The sequence below is a fragment of the Salmo salar genome, chromosome ssa13, assembly GCF_905237065.1.
Source record: "Salmo salar chromosome ssa13, Ssal_v3.1, whole genome shotgun sequence".
Lineage (NCBI taxonomy): Eukaryota > Metazoa > Chordata > Actinopteri > Salmoniformes > Salmonidae > Salmo > Salmo salar.
This window is the reverse complement of record NC_059454.1, coordinates 39014549-39040525: the sequence shown is the minus strand read 5'-3', so window position 1 is coordinate 39040525 and position 25977 is coordinate 39014549. Positions and strand designations below refer to the sequence as shown.

The 25977-nt window shown below is 46.2% G+C and overlaps 1 protein-coding gene across 1 annotated transcript in view; it reads right to left on the bottom strand.

The window, feature by feature from the left end:
* acap3a (ArfGAP with coiled-coil, ankyrin repeat and PH domains 3a) overlaps positions 1 to 25977 on the bottom strand; it is an 81184-nt gene that overhangs the window by 33747 nt on the left and 21460 nt on the right. The window contains exon 2 of the mRNA XM_014135588.2: positions 3223 to 3280. Within this exon, the coding sequence (XP_013991063.1) occupies positions 3223 to 3280 (58 nt within the window). The remainder of the gene's footprint in view (positions 1 to 3222; positions 3281 to 25977) is intronic.

Genomic DNA, 25977 nt, shown 5'->3' with positions numbered 1-25977 from the left:
TTGGTTACAACCACAAAGACTCATCTATAAACTGATTTATCTACTCTAGGGTTGCAATATGGACATTTTGGATAGGACAGAATCTAACTGCCGAAAGAGCTCTTCCAATCCACACACTGAGAAATACAGAGCAAGATGACAAGTCACATTTCTAAATCCATAGGAATCTAAATGAGAGGTGGAAGAAGACTTGACCCTAAGAAGTCACCAAAGGCCTGTCACAATGTTTACCTTCTGACAGCTGAACTTCTGCCACGTAGCCTGATTTATGGTTCACTACAATGTGTGTAGTTTCTTTCTACATTTCCTTCTCAAGCAAACGGCCATTTCCTCACAGCCCCTAGCCGGACACAACTCGGGGCCGGCCGACCATATCCTCTCACGCTAATTCCTAGGGAGAGAACTAGGAATGGGCTGCCAGTGTTTTCTGTTGAGAGGAGAGTCCCACCTGTTTCCCTACTGAGGGATAAGAAAAGGCGGCAGAGCCAGGATTAGTGGTTTGACACTGGGTTCATGTTCGGGTAGAGTAATGCCCTTCTGTGTATTGTGATAGTACGCTAATGGATTTGGGCTTCTGGTGAGAGTTAACATGGGTGAGTCAAATTCAAACCCAAACAGTATGAGTAACCTGGAAAACCCTTGGGCATAACACTGGATACATGGTGTCACATATGTTTATTATTCAACAATTAATACCAAAAGATGTAAGCTAAGTACAGGTAACAACCTAAATGAAGAAACACCTACATAAAGTGTGTTAATAGGACGTTGGGACACCACGAGCCGCCAGAACAGCTTCAAGGCATCTTGGCAGAGATTCTACAAGTGTCTGGAACTCTATTGGAGGGATGTGACACCATTCTTCCAGGAGAAATTCCATAATTTGGTGTTTTGTTGATGGTGGTGGAAAACACTGTCTCAGGCGCCGCTCCAGAATCTCACATAAGTGCTCGATTGGGTCGAGATCTGGTGACTGAGACAGCCATGGCTTATGGTTCACATCGTTTTCATGCTCATCAAACCATTCAGTGACCACTCGTGCCCTGTGGATAGGGGGCATTGTCCTCCTATGGTGGCATAGAAATGGTAGCCAAAATAATGGCCTGCCCAGCATTTTTATACATGACTCTATGCATGATGGGATCTTAATTGCTTAATTAACTCAGGAACCATACCTGTGTGGCAGCACCTGCTTTCACTATACTTTGTATCCCTCATTTACATTTTAGTCATTTAGCAGAGGCTCTTATCCAGAGCAACTTACAGGAGCAATTAAGGTTAAGTACCTTGCTCAAGGGCACATTGACAGATTTTTTACCTTGTCGGCTCATATATTCAAACCAGCGACCTTTCGGTTACTGGCCCAACACTCTTAACCACTAGGCTACCTACCGACCAAAGTCTTCTTTTTTGACTCAAGTGTTTCCATTATTTGTACAGTACGTACAGTATATTAACACCCAAATCATGCCATCTGAAGAGCCAAATACCCGCATACGCTCACATAATGTCAAACTGAGACATTCTGCACTTTCCGCAGTCATTGCTCATGCCAACAGTGATGATAGTGAAGGAAGAGCGAAGCAGCAGACTATCCTCCACAGACACATAACTCACATAATTCAAGGTCAAATGGAACAGATGGACTGATGACATCATGAGCATTACCACAAAGCATCAGGCTTCCTCGTTAGAGGGTAACCCAATGCTTTGAAAGCCAGTCTAATGCATTCTAATGTTGTCAGTCCTCTTCCCTATCCCCATGCCCTGCCACGTCACGTTTAGCCCACACAAACCTGAGCCGGCTGAAACATTAAGCAAGTCGACTGTGTGAGATTATGCTTTCCTTTTTAATCGCCCCAGTACTCAGTGGTTTAAGTCAGGCCATCCCATTACAAGCATACAGTGTTATACTGATGGGTGTAAATGTACAGTAGTAGAACTCCCCAACTAGCCTACTTGTCCTACTCAGGTTGTCTAGATAGGAGGGCTGCATGCCACTTTGTTAATCAGTGTGTGTGTGTGTGTGTGTGTGTGTGTGTGTGTGTGTGTGTGTGTGTGTGTGTGTGTGTAAACGGGGCACTCCAGTGTAACAGGTTAACTGGTTTAAATTGGTAGCTGCTATCACCATCATCCTTTAATCCTGCACTATACAGTACTGTACACTAACTATACCAAACATTAGTATGCTACTATTGAGTTGCACCCCCCGTTTTGCCCTCAGAACAGCCTCAATTCGTCAAGGCATGGACTCTACACGGTGTCGAAAGCATTCCAAAGGGATGCTGGCCCATGTTGACGCCAATGCTTCCCACAGTTGTCAAATGTAAAATGTAAATTGGCTGGATGGTGGACCATTCTCGATACACACGGGAAGCTGTTGAACATGAAAAACCCAGTAGCGTTGCAGTTCTTGACACAAACCGCTTCACCTTTACCATACCCCGTTCAAAGGCACTTAAGTCTTTTGTCTTGCCTATTCACCCTGTGTATGGGCACACATACACAATCCATGTCTCAATTGTCTCAAGGCTTAAAAATCCTTCTTTAACATGTCCCCTCCCCTTCGTCTACACTGACTGAAGTGGATTCAACAACTGACATCAATCAGGCATCATCGCTTTCACCTGGATTCGCCTGGTCAGGCTATGATATGGAAAAAGCAATGTTTTGCATACTCAGTGTATACGCCTGGAATCACATTCCATTATCGGTGTAGTAGTAGATGGGATGTACAGTAAGCTCAAAATGAACTCCTAAATATGCTGTAATGGATATATCACATGCTTTCTATCAAAATAAAACCATTGAGCACTTAAAGCCAACAGTTAGAAGGACAACAGTGGTTTAGTTACGCAATAAGGCCCTTGGGAGTGCGGTATATGGCCAAGGGCTGTTCTTATGCACGACACTAATCGGAGTGCCTGGATACAGCCCTTAGCCGTGGTATATTGGCCATATACCACAAACCCCTGAGGTGCCTTATTGCTATTATAAACTGGTTAACAACATAAATAGAACAGTAAACAAGTTCTTCTGGGTCATACCAGGGGTATTGTGTGATATACACACGGCTGAAATGCCGTTTCAGCCAATGAGCATCAGGGACCCAAATGACCCAGTTTATAATATGTGTTATATATCAGGGATAATAGGATATAGAGGCTAGTTGAAAAGGCTTCCTGAGGAGGATAAAGGGTTATTAAAACAAAGGTTTCTTACCTTGTCTAGTTTCACTTCAATCTCTACCACCTCCGTCTCCACTTCATTAATGTTCGCCCTGCAAGATAAAAAAAAAACGGTTTTATCAGTACAGAGAAGAGTTATATTGCATTTATCATAATGATTTTTTCGCTCCATACACCGTGACTGTACCACACATTTCCCATGTCCTTGGAAAGAGAAGGGAAAGTAACATTAATCTTAGACTGACAGTGATGTTCTTGGATCTGAACACAGACATGTTCAAGCTGAAACAGGCCCAGTTTGGGAGTTCTCTGGGGAAGTGTTAACAAGTTAAGTGACAGAGCGAGACACTGGCTGGAAACAATTGAGCTCAGACATAACAGAGTGACAAGATGTTCAGCAGAGCAGTGGTAGTCACACCCCGAAAAACTCTTCCTCTAGTCACCCCACCCCAAAGCCTATTGGACCTCTACCTCTGCCCTGCTCTTAGGAAGTGGGTTACACAGTGGCCCACCGCTGTCCCTGCCCTAGCCACTAGCCCACACCACTGTTTATACAAGCCTCAGCTGTGGGTGTGCACGGTGGCGGCTTCCTCAGATTGCTTGGAGACCATATGAAAGGGTGAGATGGCTTCAAGACCATATGAAAGGGTGAGATGGCTTCAAGACCATATGAAAGGGTGACGTGATGTAGGGATATGAAGGTGAAGGGCTGTAACATAATTAGAACAACTCAGTGAAACAGGTACAGATCCATCTCTAGCCATACCTTCGAAACATCCCCCCATACTTTCTCACTACCCTGTGGGACCGGGAAGGTCACTTGAGTCAGTCAGTGTAAATTAGAAAACACATCATTGATTCTTCTTGCCTCTTAGCTCATACAGTCACCTCCAAAAGGAATTGGTACCCTTGATAAAGATGAGCAAAAAAGAATACAACAACGGATGTGAATCGGAGTGCCTGGACACAGCCCCTACAAGGGCCGCCAGCCCCCTAGCAATTCAAGTTCCAGCCAATAAACTTAAGCCCCTAGCCATTTGAGTGACAGCTAATAGATGCACACACAGCAGAGAGAGAGAGAGAGAGAGAGAGAGAGAGAGAGAGAGAGAGAGAGAGAGAGAGAGAGAGAGAGAGAGAGAGAGAGAGAGAGAGAGAGAGAGAGAGCAATGATGTGGTACACATACTGTATCTACACATACGTGACGTAGCAAGCAAAAGTACCAGAGAAAGATGAGATTCACTCTAAACAGTAGAATGCTAATGCAGATTACATTTTGTTTGATTTAATTTATAAGAATCTTTAGGGGTGCCAATACCTTTGACAACTATCATGTTTTAGATTTTTTTATTACTTGTTAAACAAAATCTCTTCCTCTGAGCAATTGTATTAGTTTAAAAGTATATAATTTTCCCATTTTATTGAGCATACAATATAGCTCAGTATTTGTATGATTTATTTTATACAGTCTTTTTTGCTGATTTATTTATCAAGGGTGCCAATATTTTTGGAGGGTGACTGTACAGCTCCATATTAGCAGAAAGCAGCAGCAAATCTCTCAAATGTTTTACCATGCAACGAGAGGCGATAGAGGCCGCAGCGCACAACAGTGCTCTCTCTCTTTCTTTCTCTCTCCTTTTCTCTCCCCCTTCTCCCAATCCTCCCCCCTCCTCCCTTCTTCTCTCTCACCCTCTCTTACTCGCTCCCTTTCCCTCTCCTTCCCTTTGCTCTCTCCATCCCCCTGGCCATGGATACTGTAGATTAGGCTGGTTGGCTGGCTCAGGCCGCAGTATGCAGGGCTCAAGGCTCAGGGGAGGAAGGACGCCACGTGCTCTTGTCTTCCGCTCTGCCACAGTCTTTACTCTTACTACTGTCAGTCAACTGGAGCATGCCTGAATACTACGAACAGGGAATATCGGAAGGTCAGACTTAGATTTGGATTCCAACCATACTACTGCCTAATCAATACCAAACATATGGCTCTATGTTTTATAACCTAAACTGATTCTCCTTTTTATAACCTCAACTGATGCCCATTTTTATGACCTAAACTGATTCCCCTTTTTATGACCTAAACTGATTCCCCTTTTTATGACCTAAACTTATTCCCCTTTTTATGACCTAAACTGAGTCCCCTTTTTATGACCTAAACTGATTCCCCTTTTTATGACCTAAACTGATTCCCCTTTTTATGACCTCAACTGATTCCCATTTTTATGACCTAAACTGATTCCCCTTTTTATGACCTAAACTGATTCCCCGTTTTATGACCTAAACTGATTCCCCTTTTTATGACCTAAACTGATTCCCCTTTTTATGACCTAAACTGATTCCCCTTTTTATGACCTCAACTGATTCCCCTTTTTATGACCTCAACTGATTCCCCTTTTTATAACCTAAACTGATTCCCCTTTTTATGACCTAAACTGATTCCCTTTTTTATGACCTAAACTGATTCCCATTTTTATAACCTAAACTGATTCCCCTTTTTAAAACCTAAACTGATTCCCCTTTTTATAACCTAAACTGATTCACCTTTTTATAACCTAAACTGATTCACCTTTTTATAACCTAAACTGATTCACCTTTTTATAACCTAAACTGATTTCACTTTTTTATAACCTAAACTGATTCACTTTTTTATAACCTAAACTGATTCACCTTTTTATGACCTTACCTGATTCCCCTTTGGGATGTTTAGGCCTACTGACCGCACCCACCAGTAATCCTACTGCGAACAACTCATGCTTTGTTTAATAGCTGATGCCAGTTTTAAACAGCCCTGTTTGTCACGTCCTGACCATAGTAAGATGTTATTTTCTATGGTAGAGTAGGTCAGGGCGTGACAGAGGGTGTTTTTGTGTTTTTCTATGTTTTCTATTTCTATGTTCAGTTCTAGTTTTCTATTTCTATGTTGTTGTTTTTTGGGATGATCTCCAATTAGAGGCAGCTGGTCCTCGTTGTCTCTAATTGGAGATCATATTTAAGTAGTTTTCCCCCCCCCCCACCTGTGTTTGTGGGGAGTTGTTTCTGTTTAGTCTATGTACCTGACAGTACTGTAAGCTGATCGTTTTTGCTGTTGTTATTTTCTGTAGTGTTCTGTGTTAAAATAATAAATTCATTATGAGCATCAACACGCTGCGCTTTGGTCCCCTTTCTACAACAGCCGTTACACTGTTAATATGATAAGCTCTGCTTTTGTACAGCTATGTTTTTGCTCGTGACTCAGAGGCAGCATGACAGTGAGTGTTCTTGAAATGTCATGTTTCTTTTACCCTCCCATGTGTCTGCAATGCGTGATGCTGAAATGGCGACCCATTTATAATGGAAGTTTATTCTCTCTGCAATGTTACTTCCAAAAGGAGTTGTTCTTCTTGTGACTGTGAGCACAGAAGAATGGTAAACACTCTTCCTAGATCCTTACAGTATCTAATCAATAGTGTTGCTATTGATTAACAATTGGTATTGGCAATAAAGGACAACAGTGAAGCATAGACAAGCTAGATAGGAAAGGGCTTTAGTTTAAAAACTCCTGTATAGAGGGCGGGAGCTAGCCTCTCCTGTCAATTGTACAGTATTAGAGCATGGTCCCCCTGCAGGCAGCACATCTCTCCTCTACAGTAGCCTAGTGGAGCTAACATGGATTGGACCCCCTGCAGCTGTTAGCCTTCCAGATGTTTCTCCCTTGTGGTCGGGGGCTGGCTTGGGGGACAGCTGCTCCCCCATGCTCCCAGGCTCTCACCCCCATCGCCCCGTCTCACTACACGTGACTTCCATAATGGATGCACACGGCACCCCCTAAGCCTGTTGCCATGGTAACCACCCTCCCGAAGTGGGCTGCGGTGGATCCCATTGTGGAAGTCCGTCAGTCGACCCCTACTCTACACACAGTCACACCACAGGGAGTGGATAGGGTATATGACACAACAGCCTTGACCACAGCCTGTGTAGTCCAATCAATGGACCACTGCTGTTAATAAGTCATCAACAGACCTTTACTGTCACTCGATATCAATAAACATGTCTTTAGTTCCTTTACTCCATGCCACAAAGAAGTGCTATGGCCACCTCATTGACCTATTTGACTGGACACTTTAATGGCGTGTCCTGATGTCTGATGAAATATGAACAAACTCCCACAAGAGAGTGCAGTAGCAGCCACTAACAGTTTTGGGCAGCTTGATGCTGTAGTGCTGGAGGTACTAGCTTGGCCTAGCAGGCAGAATCTGGGAGTGTTTTTTTTCTGACATGGAACATTGCAGATCTGGAGCAGTGTGCGCGCGCGCACGTGTGTGTGTGTGTGTGTGTGTGTGTGTGTGTGTGTGTGTGTGTGTGTGTGTGTGTGTGTGTGTGTGTGTGTAGTTGAAAAATAATAAACAGTACTATTGTGCTGAATAAGCGCTTCTCTGGCTGCTGTTGGCCACTGACATGCTGACTGAGCTTCCCCAGGGTAAAGGAAGGGAAGGGCTGAGGTGATGTTTACTACGCCAAACTAACGACTCCAAACACAAAACGCCTTTTGTTTTCCCTTACTTCTTTCATGGGCCACTTCTCATTCCAACTGGATTCACACGGCAGCTACCCTGGAGAGAGTTGAGGTTCTTGGCAGGAGTTGTATTGTGGTGCTGAACATTTGCATTAAGCCTATATGCGTAAGAACACCCATACACAGCCAAACTTCCAAATGTAGTCTGCAGCTCTGTCATGGTCATTAGTAAGCAGGCAGGGCCAGACTGCTATGGACTTGATGGAGGAGAAGAGAGGACAGACCGCTGAGCCAGAGGCCCCTGAGAGTTGAGGGTTGGGAGAGCCAGCACCACCCAGCATTGCCTGGTGCAGAGCTGACTGGTGGCTGGTGGCCTGGCCTGCCCTGCCCTGTGTGTGTAATGAGCAGAGGGTCTGCTGAGGAGAGGAACGAGCCAGAGACAGGACCAAGAACTGAGGTACTGACCCCTGAACACTGACTGGACACCTGAGCCACAACCAAACCAAACGCCAGCTGAGACGCACCAACCTACTGGAAGCCAAACCCGCCCCCCAATGAGGGACCCAATCAACCAATGAACACCCTCAGACAGCCCAGCATACAAATGAGAGAGAGAACAGCTGTGAAACTGAACAGAGCAGTAGCTTCAAGTGATCCTTTGTAATCACTAACTGGACTATTTGATCAATCGTGAGTACACTTGTATGCAGCCAATAAGCCATCATCAATATTTCACCTTTGGTAGCTCTAAACATCATCATGTAGAAAAAAGGACATTAGGGGAACATTATCTGACAGGGTAACATAATCCGATACGACAGGGGACAGAGAGGGTGTTTCGAGTCAGTTAGTGGGGAGGAAAGTGGGCTATTTGGGGGGAAAGGGGGTGGGAGAGGGTCTGGGGACGGCGGGTCCCTGGTCTGTCTGAGGGCCCTATTGTGTCAAAGGCACTTCCTCTCTGGGGGTCGGCAGCATTTTGTTGGAATATTGATTGCATTAGAGCTCTGATTGAGACCCTTGTGCATGGCTGAATGGGTGGTTGATGGGGGGATGTGTCTCTGTCCCTGAGCGTATTGCCTGTACTCCCTTCCCTTCGGGCTTAAATTGTATCCAGGGTTATTCTAAGCTAGCTGCTTGTCTCCTTATACCTCATCACCCCATGCCCTGCCCAGACCTCTGCTCAGACACTGTGTGATGCAGGGTCAGACAGATGCCCCCAACTATGTCAACTATGCCATTCTTAAACAAATCCATCCTAACCTATTTTCAGAGCAGAACAAAATAGTTGCCTCGAATGCCAACAAAATATCTTTACTACCCCAAAACGCGCAGTAGCTACAGTATCTTCAGCATGTTACTTCAATGTTACAAACCCTCAAGTTACCGAGCTCTCATTTAACTCGTGTTCTTTCCTCTTGAAGGCTTATATTTCTACCTCTGGCTGCAACTGCTTTCTTTTGTGAGAGTGCTGCACTAAAAACCCACTGTAAAACATTGCTCACTTCAGTGCACTAGACTACATCATGGTGCTGCTGCGTTACCCTCAGACGGTCCTGAACACACACTTCTGCACTAATGGCCTCGTAGACCTGACACATCTGCAAAGCGAGAATGACTCTATGCTTTGATTACGCCGTACTGGGTGACAGAGCATGCTACTGTCATTCGAGGCATTGATTCTACCGCATGTAGCCTAAGCCTTGACCGCATTTTCGTCACATGGTTACAATGGCTCATGGTGTCTAAGGTGTTTGTCTCAACCATGTGTGTGTCCCCACCATGTCACACTGCTGAAGGTCTACGTACAACGTAGAATCCCTCCACATGAATCTAGAACAGTTTCTCCTCACCTCGTTTCCTCCCATGTTTTCCCCAAGTAGCCAACAGCTGAGTGGCAACAATGTACCGAACTCTGTTTCCAGGGCAATCATCATAGAGTCGAGACATTTGCACACACACACACACACACACACACACACACACACACACACACACACACACACACACACACACACACACACACACACACACACACACACACACACACACACACACACACACACACACACACACACACACACACACACACACGTCCCTCACAGTTCTTACTCAGCCCACCCACTGAGTATTTTGAATGGAGAGAACCCGAGGACCACCAGGGTCCTCCATTACACCACTCTAAGGTTGGACGCAAGAAACATTGCTGAGTTGGACATCAAGCTGTTCCACTGCTTAGCAAAACCTCGTCTGGCAAACGCGGAAAGATGAACAGAAAATGACTGCTTGAAATAGAATGACTATATCAAGAGAAGAAAAGAACGCAATACCATTGGCTGAGGAAAGAGCAATAGGCCTACAACTAAATATGACAAAAGGATCTAGGTTATTCCTTTACTTCCTGCCATGCTGTCTACATGACAACCTTCAGCCAGCCTCCCCAGGGCTCTCATTGAGAGGAGAGCAGCTCTGACTAAAGTGACAATGACAGCCTTCTCTGCTACCTGACCCTACTCATTCCCACGCACACAAGCGACACGCACACACACGCACACACACACACACACACACACACACACACACACACACACACACACACACACACACACACACACACACACACACACACACACACACACACAAACACAGGGGCCTAGGGATTCAGGGGATTGGGCCCCTGAATGCAGGCCTGCTTCGGAATCTGTAACGGTTTCACCCATTCCGGAACACACGCCCCATTTACCCCTCTCTCCTTAGCTGTGAGACACAGAGAGAAAAGGTTACTGTCGGTCAAGGGTATGAACTATGTGTTTAAAAAAACACTACAACACTGCAATAAACAACATTTAGATCTCTTTGTCAGACTGCATCATATGAGAGCAGATTGCATAAGAGTGAGAAATTATGCTCATTTTCAGCCCACATAAACAGTACATTCCGTCCCACATTATAAAATTGGCACTGAGTCGTTGGATTCATCTGGGTAGCGCCATCATCTAATAGACCAGCTAACTTCCTGGCCGGGAGACAAGACGCACAGGCATTCTCTACCAACCACGTCTGGTCTGCCTGTCTTCCACTGCAGAGGGGAGGGAGGACACTAGGCCAGACGTGCCACAAAAGTTGCCATGCTATGCCCAGCCGTCAATCTATGGCCACTGTGCCTAGCTAGCACAAATGCCTGTGCAGGATTTGGACGTTGGCACACCTATTGAGACTGACCGATTGGAGACAGCAAGCAGTCAGTCTACTGTCCACCAAACCTGAGTGTTGCGTGTGAATATATGTGAAAACAACACAGCATGTGCTGTATTTTCCCCCACATGGATTCCCCATAGACACGCACTGGGACGTGAGGCTTATTCGCATGCAAAGACCAGCTGAGCTCACTTTGGCCTGACAGAGAATCTCTAAACAGTGATATCTCATCTCTTCTCTGGAACTGGAATTAGAAGTGGTTTGGTGTGCTAAGGACGAGTTCTTTCCCCAACGTTGCTAATCCAGAATGTTGTCTGGATTGGGATGGCAGGCTGGAGGAAAGAGGATGAGGAGTGTAGACGGGGGCTCGTTTTTTGGCTCCTGGTAATGTTTTTCTCGCCTGACTGCACACTGACCTCTCCAAAATCAACAGGGTTTTACTGAAGATATCATGGCGTCCCCTCCAATGGGCTGGCCTGTGTCTGACCTAGACGACCAACCAACCGCCTTCTTGCTGAGGATGAACTTCTGACCGTCTGCTTTCTGCGCCTCCTCCCTTTTCATTGCTGCCTCACTGCTGCCTCTCTGCTGCCTCTCTACTGCCTCACTGCTGCCTCTCTGCTGACTACCATTCCCCTGGACAACAGCCCATACACATGCATCCTAGATTAGCCCAGCATTAGGATACCTCCCATACCCATCATCTCATCTATGACGCTTCCCTATAAGCCCCATAACTCAAACCATGCCAATGACTCCAACACATAAAGCTTTACAAAAGGCTCCACCTAGGACTGGTTGAGCACACTCAGAAAATATGCTGCATTTGAAGCTAAATGATGAGTTAGTGTTTACACTGGCAAAAGCAATAATCTAAGAAAGTCAAATATCTTAAAAGTTTTTAGTTTTCTTTTGAACTTCATTGTGCATTCATTGGGTGTCAGAGAGGACACAGGGTATTGGCTAGCACTGTCCTATAACAATTTAGCAATGTCCTATTGGATAAGAAGCTGTGAATCGGTTGGGACCGCCTCCTTTTTTAAACCAAAACAAGGTGCTCCGGACGCCGTTAGTCAGAGAACCGTTACAAAGTAACACATGGAACTCCAAGTATCTTGCTGAGCCTTGAACAACACGTGGTGTGCAAATACTTTCTGTTCCTCCCTGGGAGAAAGAGAGACGTTAGCTCTCAGCAGCGTCCAACAACAACCAATGTTTCACAGGCAGCTCCAGACCTGAGCTGAGCAGAACATTCTCATTTAATCTGACCACATGCATCCCATCTTCTCAATATGCCCATAGAGAGAACAGAGAACAGAGACACATTCTTCCACAGAGACATTCAAACCAAATAAGCCCCCTCTGGCCCGTGAGAACTCTGTTCTGTTCCTGGCCTTACTGCCATACTGCTGCCAAAGCTGTCTGGTTATTGTTCAAACTCTACAAAACAGTCCAAGAAATTCAGCAGTTAATTTGCACATGGCTAGTCAGTAGACAGTGAGCATTTATAGATTCATAAATATGTCTGTAAGAAGACTCTCTCAACTGAGATCAATTTGAAAATCTATGAAAATGCAACAGTGACATTTAGTCTTTACCCAAGCCCTACATGAATAATAAATTGCAAGTTTTGTTCAGCTTAGAATCAGCAGGTGTGTGGAGGAGGGCTATGCTGTTTACATCCACAGCAAATTCTTCATGACTTCAATGCCGAAAGGTCTCTAAATCAATCATCTCGGCACCCTGAGCCAACAAGAGAATACTAAATGAACTATCTTACTGCTTGGCATGGGGTTGTACTTCAAGAAACACGGACAGGTAATGCCTCACTAACTCCCAGGCTCCTTATTGTCCTTCCCATGCAGTCCATCAATGCACAAAGCAAGGTATCATTTAGCATGAATCAATAACGACACATTTTAATCACACACCAATCAATTACCTCCTATAATCTGGAGGAACTACAGCTAATAAATCTCTGGCACTTAACAGCCTAATTAGTCACAGGGTAACTGTTGCTGTGACCCGGATGTGAACCTGAAAGGGTGACCTGACCCCTGGGGATAGAGCAGCTGCCAGAGGGCTCAGACCACACAAACTCATGAACCGCCATGCAAATGGACTGGCTGGGTGACTGGGATAGCCCCATCACCCAGAAGGCTCAGACCTCACAAAAACCAACCAAAGAGATGGCCTGGCTGGGTGAGTGAGGCTGGACTAAATAGCTGCCAAAGGACACAAAGCCATCCTGTATGTCTCCACAGATCCACTGAGCGAGTCCGAGAGAAAGGAAAAGTTGAGAGAAGCTATGGTACAGAAGCTACTTTCCCGCTCTTTTCAGAATATGTCTGTCTTGACTTCCTGGTCTAGTACATGACCACCAAGACTGCAGAGACAAGCCTCTGTTCAGAGAGGGAACATATTTTTATGAAGATTTACTGTAGTACAACAAATGACAGCACTAAATTGTCAATAATATCATAAAACTAAATGTTATTATGTCAAAGATTATGTACCACTTTGACAGAGATCAAAAGATAGAGCTCAAGCTTTATACAAGGGCTACTTCATTGCTTTTTCAAACATTGTGAAGTCGCCCGTTACGCTTTTGGAGATTTTGTGATGCCTGAATAATGAAAGTAGCATCATGGCCAACTCTAACCTAGCCGAGGGCACTGTAAGCCATACAAATAGGCAAAACATCTGTATCATCTAATTTTAGCAGCTGTTCAAGACAGAGAGAATGTCTGACAGACAGATTCATAGGGCAAATGACCTACGCAGTTGCAGTACCACACTTTAACAATTAATGATTGATGCAGTGCTACAATAATATGTGAAACACTTTTATTATACTGAAATATGGTTTAAAATCTCAACCAAAATGTCACAGGCCTAAGCAACATTCTTTTTTTATTGAAAAAGGTCTTATGAAAAGACCATGTTTCATTCTCTTATCCGAGCTGGATCTTGAAAAAGTTTCTTTCCTGTGTCAGCCTTTTCCGCTAATATTTCAAAGCTGTAACTTGGGGACAGCTTTCAGGCAGATGTCTGTATATTACTGCTACTTGGCAGATACGTACTCTACAATATTTCAGAGAAAATAACCAAAGATCCATTCAGACCCACAAAATCCCCAACCTTTCCATGTCTAACTTATTGTGAAAGACCACATTTCTTTCTTCAGTTGTTGTTCTATTGTTACTTTTACAAGCATCTTTTCTGACCACCTGAACTGTTTGGATAATCTGATAGGCAGCCATTCTTCTCTTGCCCCTGAGGGATTTGACTGCTAACACAGGGCTGTCAGTCTCACTGAGGGGGGAATAAACACTGGGGAGTGCCTGTCGGAGAGGACAGCACCAGAGCACCAGGGCTTATCTGGGAATCTGCTGGGATTTGTGGCCGTGTGGCTGGTAGGCATCCGTGATAAGCCTCTGGCTAAGGCCTCAGGAGGGCAGGAGAAGGCCAGGGGAGATGTTGAGGCTGCGGTGGGCTGGGGCATAGAAATGGAATGACTAGAACTGGAGAAGCCCCTCAGACCATGGCAATTACATTCAATGAGTTTGCCGGTCAGTGCATCACAAAACGTTAACTTGAATGGGAATGTCCATTCTACTAATTCAATTCTATTCTATGGGGTGGGGGCTAGTTGCACTAGCAGGTCGTCAGAGCACTGACCTGTGGGATCCTTCCTTCCTGAGAAAGAAGTGATTGGTCAAGGCAGGTGTGTCAGTTTCCTGCTTTCAGAGAAGCATCATCAACATCATTGATGGAGCCTGTGGCTCCATGTTTTGGTCACTAAGCAGCATCAGCAGCATTACAATTTGAAATTATAGGAAGAGTTTTCATTGTTTCTACAACTTTTAAGCTATCTCTTGAGAGTTTGACACCTCCGGCTACCATTGGAGCTTGTCCACCAACCCAGTATCACAGATTATTGTGAAATAGATTGTTTATTGGAAATTTGTGACAGGCACACGGAAAAAATTGTGCAGTACACGCTTTTTGTATACAATGAATTTCAATCACAGATAAAATATGTTACTTAAGACAGAAACGATATGAGGGAGTTTGGTCTGGGAGGATGGGTGGGTGTATAATGCAAATGTCTAGCAACCCAAAGGTTATGTGTTTGAATCTCATCATGGACAACTTTAGCATTTTAGCTACTTTGCAACTACTTAGCATGTTAGCTAACCCTTCCCTTAACACTAACCTTAACCCTTTAACATAACTCCTAACCCTAACTTTAACCCTTTAACTACTTAGCAAGCATGTTACCTAACCTTAACCCTAACTTTAACCCCTAGCCTAGCTAACATTTGCCACCTAGCTAACCTAGCTAATGTTAGCCACAACAAACTGGAATTCGTGTAATACACACGAAATGCGTTGTGATGAAAATCCTGTAACGCACGCGAAAAAGTTGACCTTTTTTTGTGTGCCTGTCACGAATTTGAAATAAGTATTTTGTGTCTAAGCTGTGATAGCGTGTTGCACATACAGCAACACATATGAACTTGCACAGGGACACTGTGGTCTGCTTCCTGTTGAGTAATTGACGGATCAGATCTGCATGGATTAAGCTAATGGTTGTAAATCACAACAACTCTAATTTCTCTGACGTGCTCTAGCCAACCACCTGTCCAGTCCAGGTCTGGTCGGCACAGTCCGTCCCCTGTCCTCTTCACTGGACACCAGGACACCAGGCCACTGGGGATTTATGGGATTATCTGACAATAACTGATGACATACACTCAAGCATACATAATGGACCCACTTACTATAATGCTCGGGGGGTAATAGGACATGCATATTTATTGATTCAAAAGCCTACCTGAATCTGGTTGCTACTCCAATTGCTATCCTATGTGTTAGGCTTAGCCTGGTCCCAGATCTGTTTGGGCTCTCTTGCCAACTCCTGTGGTCATGCATTGTCAAAATGTTCGGTGTGAAATATGACCCTAAGAGTTGACAAAACAGCACAAACAGATCTGGGACCAGGCTAGCTATGTGTTGCCCACTCACTCTCCTGAACATCCTGTCAACAGTCTGTTTAATTGGCAGTTGGAGTGGAACACAGCACAGAACTGACCGAGAAACAATGATTGGAAACATTGCCAGCATACACCAAGAGTTCACAGCACTAGCCACATGACCTTGGTATTATGTCATAATGGTGGTGAAGTCATGTTGGAAATCCCACAGAGCATGGTGGTGGTGCTGACTATGGGAGAATGTGTCCATCCTGTTGCCCCTTACACTATCTAACATTACATGTGTGAGGAATTAATGGACATTGTGTGCCAAAATGCCACTTTATTACAGACGTATTACAGTATGAATCATCAGGCAACAGCTTGTAACTGAACAATGAAAATATGTCATATTCTCATCTCAACATGGACACAGTACAATATCTTCCCATACATCTCGGCGAATGGCAAGATTGCTTAACGGCTCCATATTACCAACCAGATGACTAATTAGTGTAGTAAGCTGTCCTCATTAGCCAGGGCCAGTTTCACTGACTGTGTGTGTGTATGTGCGTGCGTGCGTGCGTGTGTGCGTGGGCGTGCGAGAGCAGGAAAAACAAAGAAACACAGCAGATGGCAACATCCCTGCAATTTACATTCAAGAAAATAAAAAACTTTCCAACGCTCTGACATAACCTCAAACCTCTAATATTAACTGGTTAGAGATCCATAAATCTCATCTCAATATGCTGAATCCTTCCTGTATAATCAAGGCAACAGAGGTCCTTATCATTGGCTATCATTATTTGAGGCAGCTGCTGGGTGTCAAAAGCTATGCATTATGCAGCTAGTGCTGCTAACCCCCCTCCCCAGTCACTGTTGGGGTCGTGCAATTAGGCCACAGCCCATGGGGAAACGCCACTTCAGACAGGGAGCAGAGCTGGGCAACAAAGGCTGTCAGCACATCGCTTTGTGTCATTACACACACGGACCATTAAGAAGCCTCTCTCACAGCATGTAGACCTAGTGGTTGTGAAGTAGCCTATTTCCGAATAGCATTAAAATATGTCTGTTACAGTACAGGATGGTTAGTCTGACTGTGGCAGACACCACACTGTATTCTTGTTTGAGAAAGAGTCTTGATTTTTTAGTTAGCCTAATTTCAGTTTAGGTGACAAAACAAGCAAGAGAATGATTGTACCATCTAAAATGCTGTGAAATATTTTTTCAATAACCAAAAATATTGTATTTTCAGCTATTTGAAGCTTGTATACAAAACCGAAAGTAAGACACAAAAAAAAACGTAGAAACGGGAATCATAATAGTTAAGCACATGAAACAGATTCTTAGACTTGCTTTCAATGAGAATGACAGATCTATAGCTCACATTTCTGTGTGAATTTGATCAGGTCGCCCAAAAAAAGTACATATTGCAGCATTAATTGTCTGCACATGCTTGTGGACAGTTGCATTATTCAAGAGTATAATATGGTTTGGTTGCATTATTCATATTGAAATACGTTCTAGAAGAAAAGTTGCTTGGATTGTTAAATAGTTTGTGCTTACTGGCTAGTGGCTACTGTGATATTTGCATGGTATTTGATCTAAAGACCAAGAATGTTGCATTGCCAGCCATAACAACGGGAAGGCAAGAATGTAATCTGAATTGAAAAGTACAAATTTCTATTGCCACTCTGCTCCTCAGACTCTCCTTCATCTCTGGTAGCGGGAACAGGGCCCTAGAAAATGTTCCATTGTGGAGTAGGAGACAATGAGGCACACAGACAGACAAGGCAGCAGCCCTCCTCGAGTCTGAGCCTTATTCTGGGCAGCAGCCCACCAAACCCGTTTCTCTCTCTCTCTCTCTCTCTCTGAGTGAATGGACTGGGTGAACTGCAGAAAGAAATGAAGGGAGCACTGGTCTGTCTGGTCCAAGTATCTGAGCTGATCCTCACATCCTAACATTTGAGTGAAAACATTTAAGAAAAATCCTGATATTTCAGTAAAATTACTGACTGTGAATTCCCCCAGTGAAAATCTCTTCCTAGACACCCACCATGGTGTCCAGTCAGTGCTGCCTAGTGGGGCTGAGTCTGATCTGGCCTGGGCCTGCGAGTCTTCCCAGCATTTTTGTGGGCTAAACATGCAGCTTGGCTCGCACTAGAAAGACATACCAGACGTGTGAAGCATTCAGCTCTTTCCTGTCTGAGAAGTCAGAGATGTGGCTCGCAGAAACAAAAGACTAAGTGTCTATGCTTCAGAGAGTTGTCCTCACAAAGAGTCATTTTATGTCTGATTATTGTTGGCCATTTCTTACTGAGCAGATTTGTAATAGCGAAAATAAAGGTTTGTACAGGTCCAGTTCTTAAGGGATAGGAAAGAAATGCTCAAAATACATTGGATTTGGAAACTAATTCCAACACTAGCAACAGTCGTATGCAATTTATGTCATACAGATTGTGTAAATATGTTCATTCACTGTATGCTGCCCGCCTCAGACCTCACGTGAGAAGAACTGTTTACACACACAGACACAGCGATAACAGTGGAGGTGACTGGTGGGTCTGGGCCATGTCAATCTGTCCCCTCTTTCCCCCAGGTGTTTCCTCCAACCCTGTAGTCAGCACTTTCCCCCTGACGTCACCATCTGTCCTGCATCTCTCCATGCCATGACTCCCTCCCTCCCCAGTGGGCGGAGGACCAGGTTGTTGATCAAGCCCCTGTGTGAACTGTGAACTCACACATGCCTGGTCCTGGCAAGACCATGGCTGGCTGCCACTGTAAGTGTGAAAGCTCTGAGGCAGGACTTTGTTTGTTTGTTGTTCATTTGTAGAGCGAGAAGGGGAGCATAGCACCATTGTTGATTTTTCTGGTCAGTAGAGGTTTCTTCAGAAACATGTTCCGGAGTTGCCTTTGAGAGGAAGCCTAACTTGAGGCAAATGGGGCGCATTTACAATACAACCAATTACCTTGACACTTGGCATCACAATCATGGAATGAAAGAGAATGGAAGATCTATTTCCTCAGTTAACAATGCTGGAAAATAGCATTGAATAGTTCGCTCTGTAGCATTCCTGCTAGTCCCAGTGGAGCTTAAATGAACAAGGAGCAGAGCAGCAACGGAGCATCAGTTTACAAACAGAGAGGCAGGCTTCAGTCAGTCATGACTCGCTGGGCTCCACTACAAACCACAGCCTCTAGAGACCAGGGGCCTCGTTTATAACAGTTGCGTAAATTTCACACTAAATATCTGCGTGCGCCATTTCAGAAAAGTCGACGCACATACAAATATATTGAGATCTATAAACTTGGCGCATGCAATACATACGCATGCTTCCCTTTATAAATCAGACCTGTCATAAAACTGTGCGGGCGTGAATGAGCATAAACACTCCACCTGGAAAACGCCTCCATTCACTTTTTATGGGGACAACAACGCCCTTTATTTGCTATATAATTTGGAACTATTGGCATTATTAGGCCACGGCACGCAAAAGACACATTTCAGTTCAGTATTTAGTTTATCAATAGATTATTGTGTTTCTATGTCCTGCCTTGATATAGGCTCTAAGATTAAATAGGCAATGATGTCGCGCTCCTGCCACACGTACAGCAATACTGTAGCCTACCCATAATGTAAAATATTTTACATAAACTACCAGTCTATTTACTGTATTGGCAGAATGTTTTCATCTTTATCAGTAATTTATGCTTTATTTGGCAAGGGAATTAGCTAGCTGCATTAGCTCGAATAAGTAAGAGAAAAATAAAAAAATATAGCTTGCTAGCTCTAAATATAGCTTGCTAGCTCTCTCTCTCCCTCTCTGCTGCATCTCCTTAATTTTTGAAGAAATGTATTTGTTAAAAACTGTTCAACTATTGTCTTTCTCACTCATAGAGTAGGATGGTCCTCCCCTTCCCCCTCTGAGGAGCCTCCACTGGTGAGCACATTCTCACATGAAGTTATATTTTTATGTATTTAGTACGACTCACGGTTTTTAAATGAGGCCCCCGACCAATAAAGAGCATCAACAAAGAGAGAAAACAACAGCTAATGACTTCACTGAAGGACAAAGCTGACACTTAGCCAATGAAGGGTCAATAAACAAGTAAATTGATTGTAGGCTATAGTGTGATAGTCAACTCATCCATCACACTAGACTAAAAAAGATATTCTATGATCAGTGAGTAAAACAGACCCACCCAGAAGCCCTTTTCCGCAGTCAATGACCAAAAGCACCCTCTTTGGCCTCATGGGTGTAATGTTATTAATATTTTTCATAATTTCATCATCATTAATAAATATTCTTGTCACGTCCTGGCCAGTATAAGGGTTAATTGTTATTGTAGTTTGGTCAGGACGTGGCAGAGGGTATTTGTTTTATGTGGTTCAGGGTGGTGTGTTAGTTAGGAGGGTGTTTGATTTATTATTTCCGGGTTTTGAGTTATGGTCTATGTTTATGTATTTCTATGTGTAGTCTAGTGAGTGTGTTTCTATGTTGAGTTAATTGGGGTGGACTTCCAATTGAAGGCAGCTGTTTGGTGTTGCCTTTGATTGGAAGTCCTATATTAGTTGGGTGTGTTTGTCTTGTATTTGTGGGAGATTGTTTTTGCATTGCGTGTTTTTGTGAGCCTGCAAAACTGTCATTGGTCGTGCTTATTGTTTTCTTGTTTTTCGTGTTCAACGTTCTTTAATAAATTAAGAAAATGAACACCAACTCTGCTGCATATTGGTCCACCTTTTCAGACGATGATTTCGCTATATCGTCCTCCGACGAAGAAAGCCGTGACAGAATCTCCCACCAAACCAGGACCAAGCAGCAGAGGAAGGAGCAGTGGGATTATGAGTTGGACTATGTGGAGAGATGGACATGGGAGCAGGTTATGGCCGGAGAAGGCCCATGGAGTATGGCTGGTAAGGACCGGGAACGTTTCCGAGGATCAAGACTGGCGTTGAAGCACGAGAGGCACCCCCAATACATTTTTTGGGGGGGGCACACGGGTAGTTTGGCTAGGCATAGGAAGAGCCGGAAGCCAGCTACCCGTGGTTATATGGAGGAGCGTATGAGGTGGAGAGCGCCATGTTTCGCTGAGGAGCGCACTCTCACCCATACGCACGCACAGTCCGGTGCACGTTATTCCAGCCCCTCGCAGGTGCCGTGCTAGAGCGGGCATCCAGCCTGGTAGGAGGATGCCTGCGCAGCACATCTGGTCGCCGGTACGCCTCCGAGGACCAGGCTACCCAACTCCCGCTCTACGCACGGCTACCATCAGGCCCCTGCACAGCCCAGTCTGCCCCGCTCGTACAGGGCTACTAGTTCCATCCAGCCAAGACGGGTTGTGCAGGAGGTAAGATCAAGACCGACTGTGCGCCTCCATAGCCCTGGGTTTCCAGCTCCTGTCTCTCGTGCGGACCCGGAAGTGCGTCAACCTAGTCCGACTCGTCCTGTTCCCGCACTAGCCTGGAGGTGCGTGTTCCCAATCTGGTACGCCCAGTACCAGCACCACGCACCAGGCTTCAAGTGCGTAAACCCAGTCAACAGTCACCAGAGCCGCCCGCCAGTCAACAGTCACCAGAGCCGCCCGCCAGTCAACAGTCACCAGAGCCGCCCGCCAGTCAACAGTCACCAGAGCCGCCCGCCAGTCAACAGTCACCAGAGCCGCCCGCCAGTCAACAGTCACCAGAGCCGCCCGCCAGTCAACAGAGCCGCCCGCCAGTCAACAGTCACCAGAGCCGCCCGCCAGTCAACAGTCACCAGTGCCACCCGCCAGTCAACAGTCACCAGTGCCGCCCGTCAGTGAGGAATCGCCAGAGCTGCCCGTCAGTGAGGACTCGCCAGAGCCACCCACTAGTCAGGAGCTGCCAGAGTGGCCAGACTGCCCCGAGCTGCCAGAGTGGCCAGACTGCCCCGAGCTGCCAGAGTGGCCAGACTGCCCCGAGCTGCCAGAGTGGCCAGACTGCCCCGAGCTGCCAGAGTGGCCAGACTGCCCCGAGCTGCCGGACTGCCCAGACTGTCCCGAGTTGCCGGACTGGCCAGACTGCCCAGACTGCCCCGAGCTGCCAGACTGCCCAGACTGCCCCGAGCTGCCAGACTGCCCAGACTGTCCCGAGCTGCCAGACTGCCCAGACTGCCCCGAGCTGCCAGACTGCCCAGACTGCCCCGAGCTGCCAGACTGCCCAGACTGCCCCGAGCTGCCAGACTGCCCCGAGCTGCCAGACTGGCCAGACTGCCCCGAGCTGCCAGACTGGCCAGACTGCCCCGAGCTGCCAGACTGGCCAGACTGCCCCGAGCTGCCAGACTGCCCAAACTGCCCCGAGCTGCCAGACTGCCCAGACTGCCCCGAGCTGCCAGACTGCCCAGACTGCCCCGAGCTGCCAGACTGCCCAGACTGTCCCGAGCTGCCAGACTGCCCAGACTGCCCCGAGCTGCCAGACTGCCCCGAGCTGCCAGACTGGCCAGACTGCCCCAAGCTGCCAGAGTGGCCCGACTGCCTGGAACGGCCAGAACCGGAGCCACCTCCTGATATAGGTGGGTTGGGGAGGGGGGGTGTAGCACAGTGCCGTCGTTGACGGCAGCCACCCTCCCTTCCCTCCCTTTTAGTAGAGGGGAAATTTTGTTTTGTTGTTTGGGGTTGTGTTTTTTTTTTTTTTTTTAAGGTGCTTCCGGGGTTAGCACCTTTAAGGGGGGGGTACTGTCACGTCCTGGCCAGTATAAGGGTTAATTGTTATTGTAGTTTGGTCAGGACGTGGCAGAGGGTATTTGTTTTATGTGGTTCAGGGTGGTGTGTTAGTTAGGAGGGTGTTTGATTTATTATTTCCGGGTTTTGAGTTATGGTCTATGTTTATGTATTTCTATGTGTAGTCTAGTGAGTGTGTTTCTATGTTGAGTTAATTGGGGTGGACTTCCAATTGAAGGCAGCTGTTTGGTGTTGCCTTTGATTGGAAGTCCTATATTAGTTGGGTGTGTTTGTCTTGTATTTGTGGGAGATTGTTTTTGCATTGCGTGTTTTTGTGAGCCTGCAAAACTGTCATTGGTCGTGCTTATTGTTTTCTTGTTTTTCGTGTTCAACGTTCTTTAATAAATTAAGAAAATGAACACCAACTCTGCTGCATATTGGTCCACCTTTTCAGACGATGATTTCGCTATATCGTCCTCCAACGAAGAAAGCCGTGACAATTCTTTCAAAAACCCAGACAAAAATCCGATGTTTCTATGTCAAACAGTTTTGTTATATTTCAGTCTTCTGTGATGTACACTACCATTCAAAAGTTTGGGGTCACTTAGAAATGTCCTGGTTTTTGAAAGAAAAGCTCATTTTTCATCCATTAAAATAACATGAAATTGATCAGAAATACAGTGAAGACATTGTTCATGTTGTAAAGGACTATTGTAGCTGGAAACGGCAGATTTTTTATGGAATATCTACAGAGGCCCATTATCAGCAACCATCACTCCTGTGTTTCAATGGAACGTTGGGTTGGCCAATCTAAGTTTATCATTTTAAAAGACTAATTGATCATTAGAAAACCCTTTTGCAATTATGTTAGCACAGGTGAAAACTGTTGTCCTGCAATAAAACTGGCCTTCTTTAGACTATTTGAGTATCTGGAGCATCAGCATTTGTGGGTTTGATTACAGGCTCAAAATGGCAAGAAACAAAGAACTTTCTTCTGAATCTCGTCAGTCTATTCTTGTTCTGAGAAATGAAGGCTATCCCATGCGAGAAATTGCCAAGAAACTGAGGACCTCGTACACCGCTGTGTACTACTCCCTTAACAGAACAGCGCAAAGTGGCTCTAACCAGAATAGCAAGAGGAGTGGGAGGCCCCGGTGCACAACTGAGCAAGAGGACAAGTACATTAGAGTGTCTAGTTTGAGAAACAGATGCCTCACAAGTCTTCAAATGGCAGCTTCATTAAATAGTACCCGCAAAACACCAGTCTCAACGTCAACATTGAAGAGGTGACTCCGGGATGCTGGCCTTCTACGCAGAGCTGCAAAGAAAAAGCCATATCTCAGACTGGCCAATAAAAATAAATGATTAAGATGGGCAAAAGAACACAATCACTGGACAGAGGAACTCTGCCTAGAATGCCAGCATCCCGGAGAACGTAAACAAGGCCTCCGCAGTCTGTAGGGCCGTAGGGAGACCGGGCAGAGGAAGGAGACGACAGGACTTCGAAAACCGATCCACAACGACCAGGATCGCGGTGTTACCCTGTGAGGGGGGGAGAACGGTAAGAAAATCCATCGACAGGTGCAACCAAGGCCATTGTGGAACGGGTAAGGGGTGTAGTTTCCCTCTGGGCAGGTGCCTAGGAGCCTTACACTGGGCGCACACCGAGCAGGAGGAAACATAAACCCTCACGACCTTAGCCAAGGTAGGCCACCAGTACCTCCCGCTCAAACAGCGCACTGTCCGCCCGATCAGAGAATGACCAGAGGAGGGTGACGTGTGGGCCCAATAGATCAACCGGTCACGAACAGCAGACGGGACGTACAGACGCCCAGCGGGACACTGGACGGGAGCGGGCTCTGCACATAATGCCTGCTCAATGTCTGCTCAATGTCTGCATCCTGCTCCCACACTACCAGCGCCAACAGGCAGGAGGCGGGGAGTATGGGAGTGGAATCCATGGGCCACTCCTCTGTGTCATACAGCCGGGACAATGCGTCTGCCTTCACGTTCTGGGAGCCTGGCCTGTAGGAAAGGGTAAACACAAAACGGGTGAAAAACATGGCCCAGCTTGCCTGGCTAGGGTTCAATCTCCTCGCTGCCCGGATGTACTCCAGATTGTGGTGGTCAGTCCATGTGAGGAAAGGATGTTTAGCCCCCTCAAGCCAATGTCTCCACGCCTTCAGAGCCTTTACGACAGCCAACAGCTCCCGGTCCCCCAGATCATTGTTTCGCTCCGCCGGGCTGAGCTTCTTCGAGAAGAAGGCACAGGGGCGGAGCGTCGGTGGAGTACCCGAGCCCTGAGAGACACAGCTCCTATCCCAGCCTCGGACGCGTCCACCTCCACCATGAACGCCAAAGAGGGATCCGGATGGGCCAGCACGGGAGCCGAGGTAAACAGAGCCCTCAGATGACCAAAAGCCTTGTCCGCCTCAGCCGACCACTGCAAACGCACCAGGCCCCCCTTCAGCAGTGAGGTAATGGGAGCCGCTACCTGACCAAAACCCCGGATAAATCTCCGGTAGTAGTTGGCAAACTCTAAGAACCGCTGCACCTCCTTTACCGTGGTGGGAGTCGGCCAATTACGCACGGCTGAAACGCGGTCACTCTCCATCTCCACCCCTGAGGTGGAAATGTGGTAGACTAGGAAGAAAACTGACGGCTGGAAGAACAGGCACTTCTCAGCCTTGACGTACAGGTCATGCTCCAACAGGTAACCAAGCACCCTGTTCACCAGGGACACATGCTCGGCGCGTGTAGCGGAGTATATCAGAATATCATCAATATACACCACTACACCCTGCCCGTGCAGGTCCCTGAAAATCTTGTCTACAAAGGCCTGGAACCCAAACGGCATGACGAGGTACTCATAGTGCCCTACATTTACATTTTAGTCATTTAGCAGAGGCTCTTATCCAGAGCGACTTACATTGCATACATTTCATACATTTTTTTCCGCCCTGAGGTGGTACTGAAAGCCGTCTTCCACTTGTCTCCCTCCCGGATACGCACCAGGTTGTAAGCGCTCCTGAGATCTAGTTTGGTGAAGAAGCGCGCCCCGTGCATTGACTCAATCGCTGTGGCTATGAGCGGTAGCGGGTAACTATAACTCACAGTGATCTGGTTTAGACCCCGATAGTCAATACACGGGCGCAGACCTCCCTCCTTCTTCTTCACAAAAAAGAAACTCGAGGAGGCGGGTGAAGTGGAGGACCGAATGCACCCCTGACGCAGGGATTCGGAGACATATGTTTCCATAGCCTCTGTCTCCGCCTGTGAGAGGGGATACACGTGACTCCTGGGAAGTGCAGCGTCTACCAGTAGATTTATCGCGCAATCACCCCGTCGATGGGGTGGTAATTGAGTCGCCTTCTTTTTGGAGAAGGCGAGAGCCAAATCTGCATATTCAGGGGGAATGCGCACGGTGGAGACCTGGTCTGGACTTTCCACCGT